General features: G+C 42.7%; 1 protein-coding gene across 4 annotated transcripts in view; it reads left to right on the forward strand.

Moving 5' to 3' along the window:
• Tnik (TRAF2 and NCK interacting kinase) overlaps positions 1-16,716 on the forward strand; it is a 399,376-nt gene that overhangs the window by 86,842 nt on the left and 295,818 nt on the right. For all 4 annotated transcript variants that reach the window (XM_034499583.2, XM_034499581.2, XM_034499582.2 and 1 more), the window contains exon 2: positions 10,420-10,485. In XM_034499583.2, the coding sequence (XP_034355474.1) occupies positions 10,420-10,485 (66 nt within the window). The remainder of the gene's footprint in view (positions 1-10,419; positions 10,486-16,716) is intronic.

Below are 16,716 nucleotides of genomic sequence, written 5' to 3' on the forward strand. Positions count from 1 at the left end.
AATTAGTATCGCTCTGTTTTGCAGATAGGGAAACCAGAATGTGAGAAGTTAAACAATGTTAGCAAGGTGTAGATACTGGATTTGAATACAGCTTTGGACTAATGGTGTGAAATATCTACATAATTCATTTGCCCCTTATAGAAACAATCAAGTAAAATAAAGCAAGTGTTTTAGTTTCATGGTTATGTACACACATACAAACACGCACACACACACACATCTAGGGTTCAAACGGAGGGCCTTTTTCATGCTAACCAAGATCTTCCAATGAGCTATATCCCCAAAACCCACCCTTTTTTCTCCCTTCCTTCCTTCCTTCCTTCCTTCCTTCCTTCCTTCCTTCCTTCCTTTTTTCTCCCTCCTTCCCTCCCTTTTCCCTCCCTCCCTCTCCCTCCCTCCCTCCCTCCCTCCCTCCCTTCTCTCTTTCTTTCTAGTGATTTATTTTACTTATATGAGTACACTGTAGTTGTCTTCAGATACACCAGAAGAGGGCATCAGATCCTATTACAAATGGTTGTGAGCCACCAATGTGGTTGCTGGGAATTGGACTCAGGACCTCTGGAAGAACAGTCAGTGTTCTTAACTGCTGAGCCATCTCTCCAGCCCCCTATACATGATTTTCATTGGATTTTGTACCCTACTTCCAATGTGTGGCTTGGGCCATCTTGAAAGAAGATAAGTTCCTGGGCTACATTCTGGTTATCCTAGTTAGGCTCTTGCAATATTCCTGCATGCCACTTGTGATTATAGTTTAATGCAGACTGAAACTGTTTGTACACGTCTCTTTTCCTTAATTGACTGGAAGAAACACGGGCAATGGTGGGTCTATTTGAATAATGTATAACACAACAGGTGGCTGTGGATGGGGCCAGCAGATATAAGAGGTTAAGCAAACTCTATTGTATAAGGCATGACCTTTGACTCCTCTATCACCCCACTTCCCTGAATTAGAAATGGAACAGGAAGTGAGAACTTGCTTGGGAGAGACCTGGCCCCACTGCAGCCAGGAAGGGAATGGAGGATGCTGAGTCAGCAAGACACTTCCCCACACTGTACTTGCTTTGGGAGGATGGTATGGAAAAAGCCTGAAGGCTCAAGATAAATGTGGAGTGCTCTCCTGCTCCTGTTTGCCTCGTTCTGTTTTGCTTTGGTAAGCATATGCTTGTCAGTTAGGGCTGAAACCCAACAAAACAGCTGCTAAATATGGCTCTAAGAGAAATAACATTTTGGTCTTTTTCAGGCCAGTAAGTTTACAATAAGCACAGTCGTCTGGCAGATGTCAGTGGGCAATCTGGGGGTAGCCGTGTTCTAGGAGCTGTATCAACCATCGAGGTCTTTTGGAGTCTATTCACCCTGCCAAAGGACTAGGAACTCCAAGTAAGAGAGTCTGTTTCAGAATAGTATGCTATATCTAAAAGTAGGTTTTTAGAGAAGGGGTATCTAATCAGTTGATATCACGCTGTGGTCTACAAGTATGCTGGGACATGTTTGTAGGCACCCAGGGATTCATGTGGCTCCCAGGCCACAGGTTGGACATCCTGATGGAATTCGGCCCTTGCTCATGATCCCTTCTGACCCTTCCGCCATCTTCATTGTTCCAAAATAAGATGATAAAGTAAAGGGTATGCAGCACCACTGACCATACTGAGGAAGCAGCATCCTTAATAGAGACCCAAGAGTGCTTGTTCTAACTTTCGAGATTAACTTTGTATTCCAATACATCTTGCATCACTCAGGGACCTGGAAGAATGAAAGTCTAACCCAGAGACTGGGAATATCAATTCCTAGACCTCAAATCTCTTCACCCTGCTGCAGAATCAGGCCCAAGGTTCCAGTGCTGCCTACATTTCGTCAGCTGATGGAAGAAAGAATTTATACCAAATGACCCAGGAGCCTGGAAGCCTTAATGAGTCCTTTCAATCGCCTCACATTTACAACAAGACATTCACTTGTCCATAAATAGCTAACCCTGTTTGCCAAGCCCGTGGTGACATTATTGATTGAGAAGCAATAGCTTTCCTTTGCCTGGTTTTCCTTTGCCAGTTTTATGGGCTTTTATAGCTAGAAATCTATAAAAGACTGACTGGATTTTCCTGTGGCACATTCCTCATTTATTATCTGAATTCATTTCGAAGTAGGAAACAGGGAAAAGAATTGAGGCGCTGGATGTTTATTAAGTGTGATTACATTCATATCAGATCCTGAACTGATCTTGAAACTTCCATAATCTTTATAACAATCCTGGAGAGAGAGAATTATGTCCTCATTTTAAAATGGAGAGACTGAGGCTCAGCATAACTGTGAATCTTGCCAGAGAGAGAGAGAGAGAGAGAGAGAGAGAGAGAGAGAGAGAGAGAGAGAGAGAGAGAGAGAAGATCTAAATTACAGGCTAAGAATTCTATTTAATGGCTGTGTCTCAGTGTCCTCACCTGGTAGCCGTAACAGTTCAAGTCTGGTGGTAAAGTTTGTGATCCCAGCTAGTGTAGAGAGGCTATAAGGCCTGGACTGCTGATAAAGTTCAAGTTCAAGGTTAGCCTAGGCTTCTTAGTCTCAAAATGTATGGCCTGGGGCCATAACTCAGTTGGTAGAGTTTGCTAGCATGTACAAAACTCTGGGTTCCATCTCTGGCTCCATGCAAATGGAATGGTGGAATTTGACGATAATGGTGGTAGAATCAGGTGGATCAGGATTTTAAGGCCATCTTTGGCTCCATACTGAGTTTGATGTTAGCTGCAAATATATGAGACCAAGCCTCAAAACAAATAAACAAAAACGACCACAACAAAATAAAATATAAAAGCAAAGACTGAGGTTAGAGCCCAATGAATTTGCCTATTGTACTGTGGTCCTAGATTCAGTTCCCCACACTACAGAACAAAAGACACCACCCACTTGTCAGAATTGTGAGACTTAAACATGCCATTTGTAGGAGATGCTGAGAACAGTCCTCAGCACATAAGTGGTCATGAGATGTTAGCTGTTACTGCAATTTTTATTACAACGACTAATCAAATTGCCTTTATCAGCACTTGCTGAAAAGTAGCATTTTCTTCCAGGGAATGGCCTGCCTTTTGATATGTAGTTATATTTTATTATGAAATAATGTAAACTACTCTAGCTTGGAATTAAATTCTCTTCTGTGCTTTCCAGTAAAGGTTAAGATCTGAATAAAGGCATGTGTAGGCAAGAGGGATTGTAACTTTGTAAATGTCAGTGATTTGCTCTCTTCTCCTTAGAGTACATAGCCTTCTTCCATGCTGCCCACCGTGGCTTTAAGAGCAGCTAAGCAAACATAAGAGGGAGAATTAAGCCAGCTCCTGTCTGTCTGCTTATGTATCTGTAACATGATTATTAGGGATAGCGTTCCCTCCTCATGGCCTTACACATAGCCACACCTTGACATCCGGACACACTGGGAGGCTTCATGAATGTCCTTAGGGCTGGGAATTGCATGTGTGACAGTTTTATGTGTTTGAAATTGGTCTAACAGGGCTGGGAGGTGATGATAGCACTGACTGTAGCAGCTCATTGAGATGGAGAGTAAATTATGTCTGCTAGGCCTTTGGTTCTATATTCTGATCCTTTTTACATTTTTCTTTTATTTTCCCCCCAAATTTTCTATACAAGTGGTAGAGGGTTGGGCATGGAGCACCGACCTTACTCAGTAGTTACAGCTAGGAGTTATGGGAGGGGTGGTATCAAGTGCTAGGAAATACTTAGGTACATATTTCAGTGGCTCTCTATACGAGGAACATTTGTAACCAATCAGAGGAGAGACATGTCTAAGGGAAGCAGCACTAAGAAGTTCCATGGAGGTCTGTGGGATGCAGGGGGAGGGAGTGTGTCATGGAAGGCTGCACAAGGAGGCAGCCTGGGCTTCCAGAGACAGGCTTGTTTGCTATGGAATGACCAATGGGGTAGCAAACAGGCATTGCTATCTGTAGCTGGGGACAGAACCCATCGTGTTGTTCTGGGGATGTAGCTCTGGCTGAGGCTCCAGGTGGTAATAGTGAAGAATAACAAGACATGGGGCTAGTGACAAGCTGGGTCTGACAGTAGCAGAACCTTGGCTTCAGTGTGAACCACATTGGCTATGCCATGATGAAAAATATTATGTAAGATGGACAGTGCCGTGTTTAGGTTGAAAGAAGCAAGGATTGACTAAGGTGGAGTCCCAGGGAGAGGAGGTGGAGTCTACTGCATGAGAGTGAAGTGGGTGGGTAAGCAGACATTTGGAGGTCAGACCATTAGCATTTAGTGAACAAAATGAGGGGTTGGGGAGATGGCCAGAGGCAGAGCCTATGAGAGGACTCATTGCTGTAATGGGTGGTGATTGTCCCCACTAACACTGGTGGTCAGCAATGTAAATAGCTCCCACGCAAAGGGAAAGGCAGGACTGAGGAGAGGCCATGAAGCACAAGGATTGAATTCACACTCCGTCCTGGATGAAGTTATTTGCTGTCCCTGCCAGAGTGCAAGCAAGAGCTAGATGCTTGTCCCATTTATGCTGTGCCACAGGGACAAAAGTAGCTCTTCAGTTCTGTCCCTGCTCTGCCCGCACTAGGTTTCGGGGACTTGGGAAAATGGGAAGAAAGCTTTTGAGGGATCTGAGGAAGTTCTACTTCCATTGCATTGTTGGTCAGATCCTTCTTCCGTCACTTCCTGGAGATATGGATTCTAAGATACTCTGTAGTAAGTTGGCTCTACGGACATTAATATGTGATTCTGAATATACATACTTTTTGAGTAGCCAGATTCTTCTCCATGAGGTTGCCTCCTCAGTGAGATTCCTTAGTTCCTTTGACCTTTGCTTCTGAGCCCTTTGGATGTGTCCAGTAGAAGGCTTTTCTCTCTTTCAGCCATTGGAACTAAGGTCTCTGTAAAGAGCCTATTGGCACTGATTGGCTGAGTCATGTGTCCATCAGTGGATGATTCAGGAAGAGGGAAGGGCCTCTAAAGTCAGCTGTCCAGAAACTCTCAGAAACTAGCCACTAGTCTCACTAGTAAGAACGATATGGGGAGACGCGGCATCCTGTCCTCCTCACACCTTTGATTGACTCCCAGACTCCTTAAGCAGCCAGCAGTCACCATCCTGCATCTGTCCCTTTCTCATCTTCCTCTTCCTCTTTTCTCTTTCCATTCTACTCTGTGGTCCAGACTGGTCTCAACTGACTGTCACTCAATGACCTGAGTATGGGGATTATAATTCTGAGCTACCATACCTAGACTCCCTTTTCTTTTGTTCACACTTATTTTCTCGTTGAAATAGTTCAAGCAAATGAAGAACTCCTTTCCAAACATGTTGTAGAAACATCACTGAGCAAAGAAACTACTGGGAAACACAGCTTAGAAACAAAGAGCGGCTGCCATCATTTATGGCCTCTTTCCCCCCTCTTTTCTTCATTTCTTTTTAATCTTGGTCTAGATGGTTTAGGAGTTTAACAAATTAAAATTTTCTCCTGAGGGCTCCTGGGTGGCCTTGACTGTGTCTTTGCTGTGGTTGTTGGTTCTGAGCTGCTGTTCCCCAGTGGCTTCCTCCTGTCCATTCTGTACTTGTACGGACCAAGTGGGCATGACTGGAATCTGGCATCTTGTGTTCTCTGTTCATCGTTTGTTTGTTTGTTCCTGTCTTTCCTTTTATGATTCTGGAAGAGTAGTTAATATGTTCTCTAGGTTTTCCTCAATAACCAAAATTTCCTGTTTCTGATTTTTGTCAGAAACATATGTGAGTGTTTGTGTGTTGCCATGTATGTGGGCACATACACCTATGTGCCTATGTGTGTGGAAGTCAGAGGTTGACATTGAGTAACTCATGTTGTTAAAACAGGTAGATTTCTGGGTTCGAGGCCAGCCTGGTCCTCAGAGCAAGTTCCAGGACAGCCATAACTATACAGGGAAACCTTGTCTTGACAACTAACAAACAACAACAAGACAAACAAACAAACATTTCTTCCCTGGGTATGATGTAAAACAATATCTACACCTCCTCCCAAGATCTCAATGATGAACCAAGGCATGATTCTGTGCAAAGTTCACTGGGAAACCAATGTATTTATTGTGCTCCTCCACAGAACCTAGGTGAGGGGTTAATTACAGGGGTGTGGTCACTCTGCCACAAACAGGCTGCACCTGGAAAACCTTACCCAACAGGGGTACAGACGTTCCATGCATAGACAGACAACTGGAGACTGCACTCTGGTTTTTGCAGCCTCTGTACTCTAGGTCTTCCCCCCAGGCCAAGTCCAGCATGACAGAGGGAAAAAGCAGCAGAGTTCAGGCAAGACTCCTGTGCCCTACTCTGAACATTTATAAGGGTGGAAGTGAGGGCCATAGATTGTCGTCCAGTCTAGCTGGGATTATCCTTTGCATATGGGTACAGCTGAACTCCCCAAAATGACCATTGCTTGGCTCAGAGGGTAGTTACTTAGGATACTTGCCTTGAATCAGAATCTATTGTTTGACCACAGAGTTCTTGTTGGGCCCTTGTTCTGGAGGGTGTCCCACGGACGATCTCCCGACTGGGGACAGGGTGAGAGCAGGAGGGCTTGCTATTGTCTCTGTGCTGCCTCCAGCCTGTCTCCACTGTCTGTAGGTCTCCAGCCTGGCCTGATGCGGGAGGTCATGGCCAAAGGACACAGAGTGCGAGCAGGAGGGGAGATTGCCTGTTTCCCCTGCTGCATTGGATCGGTCACTCCCAGGTGCTGCACCTGTCTCTCCACGCTGAGTCGGTCCATGGGCTGGGCCGATAAGGAAGGCAAGGAGGCAGCTCGGTGTCCCAGACAGGTTCCGGGAGAGCAGAGCTCTCCCCAAGTGTTATAGCTCTTGTGACAGAAACTCTCAGACACCAGGATGATTCTTGAGCTCGCTTTACTTCCCCTAAATAGAGCCCTTATATACAGTTTTGGGGTGGGTTAGGGTTTGACAGCAGATAATGCCTATTGGCTTGACCTGAGAGCTTGGAGATACCTCATCTGCATGTGGGAGAGCCTGAGGGACTGTTCCTTGTGACTGATGGTCAGCAACCTCTCTGTGGGAGGGGTTGTTGGAGGACTGAAGCTAAGTGAAAAGAACCAGGGCTTGGAAGCAGAGGGAACTCCTACCGTCCAATAATGGTCCAGGGTTCCAAGCTCGTTCTCGACCAAGCACCCAGCTGCTTCTCACAGCCCACCGCCCTACAAGTTTTAGTTTAACAAGTATAGCTAGCCAGCTTTCATTGGGGGTTTCCCATGAGCCTCCCAGTGTTAGGATTACAGGTGGGCCACAACACCTGCCTGGCATGTTTCATGGATGCTAAGATCTTGATGGTGGTCCTCACAGTTGCATGGCAAACATTTTACCTGCTGAGTCATCTCCTCAGCTTTCTCTGTAGAGCCGTTGAAAGACTGATAACCATTGCACTGAGGGAAGGGGTCTGATTTAGTGTAGACTCATCTTCAAGAGCTCCATCTGTCCTTCTTCATGACTATCAATTGGAATGGTGGTTCAGTGATACTGTGGTATAGCACTCCTCAGGATAAAAGTAGTCACTAAGGTGGGGATGTGGCTCAGTTCACAAAATACTCTGCCAGGTCCAGAAGAAACTGGACAAATAGCTATCTGTGGTGTCGATTAGCATACCAAAGCTCATGCTGGCCTAAGGGCCTTCTCAGAATCACTACCGCCCCTGGCTCTCCAGAGCTCTTCTTGCCCTGCCCCTTACCTTGAATAGCTCCAGCTCATGAGCTTCCCTTCCCCCAGCTTCTCCTTCCTATAGAACCCTGCCATTTTGGTTGGTTTTCTTTTGTCCTTCTCTCTTGGTACTCTCCCTCTTGCCCTCCCTACATCATGCTGGCCATGTTTAGTGTTCAGTTTTTCTCTCCCTGCTCTGGACTTTTCCAGATGCCTCGGGCATCCCTCATATCTACGATATTATATATTTCTCATATGTACAATTAAAAAAAAAAAAAAACCCCTTCCCTTCAGTCATCCCTTGGAGCAGTTATGTCCTCACTTTCTACACTTTCTTGGCTCTGGCTTCTAACCTCAGCATACCTAAACTGGGCATGGCGGCCTAGGTCTGTAATCCCGGCACTTGGAGGATCAAGGTGAAGGCTCATCTTTTACAGTATTACATAGTAAGTTAGAGTCCAGTCTTGGCTATAGCAGGCCTTGTTAATACCCCAAAGTGATTACCATAGGTAGTAATAGATAGCCAACATTTCATGGGGCACTACAGGGAAAAAGTCAACTGTATTTTATAGGCCCAGACACTAGTCTGTGCCTCTAGGTCCTCCTAGGGTCACACAATGCTTAAGTTAAAGGTGCCTTTGGTCTGGGTATGTCTGAATCTGATGCCTGGGCTGTTCCCCTCCTGCCTGCCAGCCCACCTGCCATGATGTATGTTAGGTATCCATTAGAGGTAGGCTCCACTCTCAGGCTAGCTTTTTAAAATCACCTCCCAACATTAGATCACGCCTTTAAAAAAAAAATGCCTGTTTTTTTTTTTTGTTTTTTTTTTTTTTTTTTTTTTTTTAAAGAAATCATTAGACCTGGCAGTTTGTGCTCTTATAGTGACAGGGTAGTAATTACTTCTGCTGAGTATCTCTTTCTCCCTTCCCTGTCCCTGACTAGAAGAAGAGAACTTTCCCCACAGGGTCATGTCAACTCCCTGCTCTTACCTGCACAGCCGCTGTGGATGGTTATGCTGGGGATTCTTTGGTTATTCTTTTAAAATAAAAATTACACTTATTTATTATTTATTTATTTATTTATATTTGTTTGTATATGTGTGTGTGAGGACAACTTAATGAAGGTTGGTTCTTTTTTTCTACCAACTGGTTCCTGGGAATACTCATGTCCCTTCCGCTTGCTGGCCGGCATCACCTGAGCCTTCTTCCTGGTCTGTTTATTTCTTTGAAGAAGCAATGTTTTAGGCTTAGGAATCACGGGTAAAAGACAGTTTGTGCCTCAAACTTGAATTTATGGCCTTTGTTCATTCTCCTCTCCACTGCTTGAGATGGCGGCTCTGCAGTAAGAGTGTCAGTGACCACAGGACTGTCCCATACCATGTGGTACTGACTTGATTTTGAGGCTGGATAGAAACCTGTTTGTAGTCATGAACATCTATAACTCCTCTCTTTGGTTGATGCCAGATCCTGCACTTACTTTGTAAGTCCTGGAAAAGCATATGTTGCAGAGGGAGAATTTCAGAGGTCAGAGAGGAAGCCAAGGCAAAACATTCAGGGAGCTGGACATCTTGGTCCCCTTTTCTCTCGGGGACTGTCAAGTTCCATAAGAAAGATGCCTCGCACTGGAGGAACACATCGTACTAGTTACTGCTACTGTGAAACCCCATGTAAGCTGGGGAGAAAAGGGTTTATTTGGCTTACATGTCCTGGTCACAGCCCACCATTGAGGGAAATCAGACCTAGAGAAAAGAGAAGGAACCCTAGAGAAAAGCTGCTTACCGGCTTGTTCTCCATGGCTTGCTAAGCTGGCTGTTTTACCAGCACAGGACCACCAGCCCAGCAGTGGCATTACCAATCGCCTGTGCCTTCTACATCAATTATGGATCAAGAAAATACCCCCATAGACTTACCAATATACCAGTCTGATGGAGACATTTTCTCAACTGAGGTTTCTTCTTCCCCGATGACTCTTGCTTGCGTCAAGTTAACAAACAAACAAACTAGCCAACACATCTTGTTTTCTTCTCAGCGTTCATGCTAGTAATTGGCTCAGATATGTCAAGAGAAATAGTTGAAAAAGTTAGAACTTCCTCTAGACGATTGGTACCTTTCTTGTTACCTCAGTAACCTTGATTCCACGGGGAGAAAAATGTCAATTCTTTTTTTATTGTTTGTATGTGAGTGTGCACACACGTGGATGTCAGTGTGGTATGTGTGGATGTGTGTATGCATGTGGAGGCTAGTCGTTGATGTCAGGTGTCTCCCTAAGTCACTGACCACGTTAGGTTTGAGACAAGGTTTCCTTTCTCTCATTGAACCTAGAGAGCAATAAGCCCACCTGTCTCCAGCTTCTCATGCTGGGGTTTTAGACATGTTCTACTATGCCCAGCTTTCTAAAGGAGGTCCTATGGATGGAGCTCAGGTTGGCTTGCATGCATGGCAAGGGCCCTGTGCATGGAGTCATCTCACAAATCATCACTCTTATTGTTTTAGTGGAAAACAATTGCCTTTTGTCTTTGATTTAAACTTGTCATAAAAGTGTGAAATAAAAGCAAAGTGAATTTGAGTAATTTCATAGCTGTGGTTTAAATAAACTTTTAAAAATATATATACCATTTAGTAGCTGCATTTAAAAGATGCCCTCCCCTCAATTTCAAATAATGTAATTGCTTATTCAAAAGTAAATATTTGCTTTTGATGATGATAGGGCCTGGTGTGGTGGTTTAATTTTTGATTGTTGGTTTCTCTTCAGGACCCTGCAGGGATCTTTGAGTTGGTGGAACTTGTCGGAAATGGCACGTATGGTCAAGTTTATAAGGTAAGAACATTAAACTGAGCATGGCTTGTGTGTGGCATCGGTTTCTAAATGCTGACCAGCAATGTTGTCAACACTCCCGAGTGCCCCATCAAAACAGGTATCAAGTGAAATCACACGACAGCTAGCTCATTCTCCTCCCTTCTGGATGCATCTATGGTTGCACTGGCTACACAGGGCTGTGTGGCTTGAGTGTTCCCCCGACCTGTAGATCCATCCCAGTGTTTGTTTCCGATGTGTCAGACGTTGCTTATCTTAAACTTGCTTAGTGCATACATTCCTTTACTTTAAGCACCATCAAGCCGGTTCCAAAGCTGGCAAAGGATATCATTTACTTTAGAAATTTAAGCAATTAGACAACCAGGGCTGCAGATGTGAATTTGTTATTCACCTTGGGCACAAGTCAAATGAGTTTCTTCATGCTGTTAGGAGAAAACTCGCTCACACACAAGCAGAGGCACATGACCATGATTAACTCCAAAAGTTGGGAAATGGTGAAAAAGTAGCTTGAAGTGGAATTGAGCTTCCTGTACTTTTATTAATTTAATTAAAAAATCTTTAAAAGGAATTTTACCCTAATAAATGCTCTAATTTTTAAAGAAGTTATAGGTTAATTCCTCTTTTGGTGAATTAAAAGAAGTATAGATGAACTGTTTGGGGGGAGTAGAATTTGGGGGTTTTTGGTAATCAAACTGTTAAGAATTCTTCCGAATAAGCTCGATGATGTGTCCTCTGAAATATTTCCAAGGAGCAGCCATCACTTTTCTAAGTGATGGTGGTATGGACTGGAATTTCAGGTACAAATGATCTTTTATTGCCTTGTTTTGTTTTGGTTTTTTTTTTTTTTTTTTAAATTTTTTTTAATTCCTTCTTTGATCCCTAAACCCCCTTTGATTTATTCAAAACATTGTAAAAAGTCATGCAGACTGCAATATTCTCAACTCTGCAGAATGTCAAAAGTGCATGTATGCTTAAAGTCTTATGAGAATCTGGTTATCCACGGAGGCTGTTATTGACTAGGAAGTCACGTTTCGATGGCCACACGGGTGAGAGACAATTTCTTCCTTGTCAGAAGCAACCATTGCCTAAAGTGTCAAGCCCTTAACAGATGGACAAAATGAAAACTCCATAAGCTGTTCACTTGATGCTTATCCTGCCCGACACAGAGAGAAATCTCTCTCAGAGAGAGCTTTTAAATACTTGCAATGAAGATAATTAGGTTGGATGATTGTGTTATTGCAGTGTGAGAAATTGGATTGAACTTGCAATGTAACATGGCTAATGAAGTGAGCTCTATTCTAGGCAGAAAATGACTCCTGACTTCTTGTCAATGTGGTAGAGCAACAGCAGGATAGCACTGGTTTCAGGATAGCCTTGAAGGATGCTTCCCACTATAGAACAGACATTTAGGAGATGCTTAAAAGCTTCATCAACTAATCCAACAGGTAGAACTGTACAACCCTGCAAGAGGATAGAACAAAGGACAGTGGTTAATGTCAACCTAACAGGATCCAGGATCACCTAGGACACAGACCTCTGAGCGTATCTGTGAGGGTGTGTCTAGATTAGATTAACTGAGGTAAGAAGCCTACCCTAAATTGTATAGCAACATCACATTTGTTAGGGTCCTAGACAGAATAAACAGGAGACAGTGTGCTGAGTACCAGTATTCCTCATGCTTTGCCTGTGACTGGAATATGGTATGGCCAGCTACCTCACATTCCTACAGTAGAACCTTCTCCACCTAGATGGACTGTATTCTTCAAACTGTGAGCCCAAATAAATCTGTTCTTCCTTAAGTTGCCCCCCCCAATATTTTGTCACAATAATAATAAAATAATGCATACAACATTCAATTACAAACAAGATTTTTTTGAAAATTCAGAATTATCTCTAATGCCATGATATTGCATTAAAAAAAACAATTAAAAATCTCAACAAGTTTCTTTTTAAGGTTACAACTCTTGGTGCTTTTTATTAAAAAGGGAGATTGCAGAGAAAGGTCATGGTTGGGACATGTGATTTGGGGCCAAGAGGTTTTTTTTTCCACAGTGCTATTTGCTGTTTTGTGGCTGTCACAGTTTCTCAAACTTGAGTCCAGTAAGAATGTATTTGGAAAAGCTGTGGGGACCTGAGCTGACTTAAGAATTGAAGCTTCTTGCTCAGTTCTTTGTTTGTGTTCTAGGCCCCTGGGTTATGATAGGTGGTATTCTTCATAAACAGAGATGGTTGTTTTCTCCGGACCAAAGCCGTTCTGCTGCTGCCTGAATGCTAACAGATTAAAACACAGTATTAAAATCTGAGCTTATAGAATGAATACCTTAGGCAAAGAAAGCTGAGGACTGGTTTTTCATGCCATACTGTGGGAGCCAACAGAAGGTGGCTATCATCCTTGCAGCCATCTTGAGCCATATACCCTGACAAGAGACTTGATTACAACAGCCTACAACAGCTGAGCACACTCTGATAACATCTTGTTTTTAGATACCCAGGATTTTCTTTTGGGTGTGTGAGACTTAAAGGTGTGTGACTTAAGGGTGTGACTTAGAGATCAGATTTAGAGACAAGACCTAAGGGCATGATTAAAGGTGTGACTTAGAGGCGTGGCTTAGAAGTGAGACATATAAAAGGGAACGGCAGACAGAAGTGATTATTATTAAGTATAAGGCACTTGGGAGTAGGCACTTGAGTCTGGGCACTTGGAAGGGAGCTTGGAAAGAAGCTTGGAACTTGGAGGCACTAGGGACTAGGAACTAGGGACTAGGAACTCAAGATTTGAGACTTGGACTAGGAGCAAGAGACTTGGAGAGAAGAGAGAAACCGGAGAATAAGCGGGATTGGATCACACTCTGTCTGGTCTCCATTCTTCGAGTCCGTCCTCACTCTCTCTCTCTTGCTGAACCCCAACCCACAAACTGGAGCAGCTTGGGACAGTATGGGCTTTAACAATTTAGCCCCCAAGGCTTTTGGCAGTGTGGGTTACAACAGTGACAGAGCAGTCACCAACATTTTGGCCTCCAAACGTGGGGTAGTGCAGTTCTCAACCTTTTTGGCCCCCAAGCATGGGGCAGGTTGGGCAGCAACATTTTTGGCACCCAACGTGGGGCAGCTCGGGCTGCAACACCATACATTTATAGTTTCTGTGGAATAGCCACATTGCTAAAATACCATAGATATACATAGATATTTTACAGCCTTGGGAAGGAATCCTTCTACATACAATTGTATAACAAATGTTTTCTCTATATTAAATATTAAATCTATTAATTGTTATAATTCAGTTAATTCTGTGAACTTACCTGTTGGTGATCCTGAGCTTCAGAAAGTAATGTTTGATATTATGAAAACTGAATAACCTTTATTTTATAGAATGTTATTCATATTAATTTCTCCTATGAGAGTCATAGTATAATTTTATTTTCAAGTAGCTTTTAAGAACATATGTCATATGATAAATAGAAAGTACATATAGCCTTTAAAGTATTCCTGAGCTGCATCTATATCAGAGACAGATGCATCTAGGTTAAAAATAGAAATATTTTATATAGAAGACAATAAATGGCTTTTCAAAATTACCCCAGTTTCACTCCCCAGCCTAGGCTATGCTCACATGTTCTTCAAAATTATTTTTAACAGTTTGGTCCTAGTTATCAAGTAGGGATTTGAATTAGTTTTATTTTTAAATTTAACTACTAGATGGATAGGTTAATAATTCAAAATATATTTTTCACTAGGACTTTTTAAATGAGAACAGTATCTCCCTGTGTCTATACCTTCCAATCTAAAACAAACCAAGGAGGAATATAGAGATGGCTCTCCATGTTTAAGAGCACTGGCTGCTCTTCCAGAGGACTCAGGTTTGATTCTCACCACCCACATGGTGGCTCACAATTCTAATTCCAGTTTGTGGGAACTGACACCCTCTTCTGGCCTCTGAGAGTATCAGGCATGCACATCATACACAGACATGCATATAGGCAAATATACACATAAAATAAAAAATAATTACAAAGTAACTGAAAGGGAGGATAGTGGGTTATAAAGGAGAATATGCTTAAAATACATTATATACTTGCAGGAAAGTGGCTTATATGACTTTTTTCTTGGTATAATCATGATCAAAACGGACTTCCAGATGAAAGAATTTATTTTGGCTTCTTATAGAAAGGTAGATCTCCATTCCTTCAGGGATGAATGATATCAGGAAGCAGAGAGACAGCAAGCAGAAAGTGGAGCCAGGCTCTGAATCCTCAAACCTACCCAGTGATATACTTCTTAAAGCAAGGCTATACCCTTTAAAGTCTCCAAACACTCCCCCAAAGCACCAACAACTGGTGTGCAAATATATGAGGCCATGGAGGATGCTACAATATAGGGTGACTATTTTAATAATTCAAAATAATTAGCTACAGTTATTAGCAAAACTGGCCTCATATTTGTAATGGATATTTTCTATCTTGTTTCTTAATTTCCATCTCGAGGTGTTACTGTTACTGCAGAGTTGGAGACACATTGTATCCTGGGGTGACAAACTCCTGTATGAATATGCTGGATTCATCAATAGTTTTCATGTCTCTCTTTTCAATCCTCTTTGAGGTTAGGAAGGTTAATACATGTTGGTTTTAGTGCTTGGGAATGTTGAAATGTACTGTTAATTGTCAACTTAACAGAATCTAGATTCGTATAGTAGATAGGCTGTGGACACACCTGTCATGAGATTATCTTGAGTTGTTTCTTAGAGGTGGAGAGTTACTTGTTTGTTGTTCAGTTTTTTTTTTGTTGTTTTTTGTTTTGTTGTTGTTGTTGGAGACAGGGTTTCTCTGTGTAGTCCTAGCTGTTCTGAAACTCACTCTAAACTAGGTTTGTGGCCTTAAACACAGAGATCAGTCTGCCTCTGCCTCCCAAGAGTGCTGGAATTGAAGGTATGCACCTCCCTTGCCTGACAAGATTATTTTGTCGATTTTGTTTAAGTGAAAAGAGCTAAATTCTGTAGGTGACACCATTCCCTGTCTGGCACCCTGGCCAAACAGAGGAATGGAAGGGAGTACCCACTTGCATCCATCATGTATTGCTTTCTGGTCTTTACATCCATGTGACCCACTGCTGTAAGCTGACTTGATTTTCTTACCATGATGGATCATACCTTGACATGTCAGCCAGAATAAACCTTTTCTCCCTTAAGTTGTTTTTGTCTTAGGATCACAGAAAAGGAAAAAGAAACTAAAATAGGAAAGCCAGGGGAAGATGTGTGTTTCCAAAGGGTTCTAAGACTGTCAAGGGTTATTTCCCCCAATCAGTCAGTCCTCTGCCAGAGGCTGTCCTCACAATCACCTCTGGTCACATGGAACTCATGACTTTCCAGGCAGCTCATTTTCCTGCTTCTCTGGCAGATGTTTGTTATCTTACTGAACTGAAGTTCTGCCTTCTTGACGTGTTTTTTTTTTTTTTGTTTTTTTTTTTTTTTTATCTCAATCACACTTCAAACCCTTAGACTCTAAACCGAAATCTTCTTTCATCAGGATCTACATCCTTCAGAGACCTGAAGACTCCCTTCCCTTGCTCTAAACATGCATTGCTTTCTTCTTTCCTGCAGGCACCAGAGTCTCAGTGGCTCATGTATATCCAAAGATTTTCATTTTCCTATCTTCTGATCTTCAATTCTTTTTTAACTTTTATGTGAATGAGGGTTTTGCCTGCACTAGAGTATGTGCACCATATGGATGCTTGGTGTTCACAGAGGCCAGAAGAGGGCATCGGATTCCACAGTACTTGAGTTAAAGATGGTTATGAGCCACCATATTGGTGTGGTTGGAACTGAGCTCAGGTCCTCTGTAAGAGCAGTGAATGCTCTTAACCTGAACCCATCTCTCCAGCTCCATTTATTAAAATATTTTGTGCATGCCAGTGACTTTACATTTCTTAAGCTTTTGGCACATATTATTTAATTCGTCTCATAGTTTCTCAGGAACCATGTTCTCACTTTGGGGCCTTTGAAGTTGTAGTGCTCTCTGCTGTGAACACTCTGCTATTTCTTCTTTTAATACTCACCCCTTCTTTGAAGGCCTCCTCTCCCATGTTCCTGCCCAGTAAAACACTTTTACATCTACCACTTTAGCGTCTCCCAGGTTTAGATTTTCTCAACTGCAGCAATTTGCTGTATTGACTTAGTGATCACTCTGGATTGTGTTAGTTTTTACTTATACAAACACTAAACAATTTAAATACATAAGTAAG

Source organism: Arvicanthis niloticus, chromosome 4, assembly GCF_011762505.2.
Source record: "Arvicanthis niloticus isolate mArvNil1 chromosome 4, mArvNil1.pat.X, whole genome shotgun sequence".
In the NCBI taxonomy this organism is placed as follows: Eukaryota; Metazoa; Chordata; class Mammalia; order Rodentia; family Muridae; genus Arvicanthis; species Arvicanthis niloticus.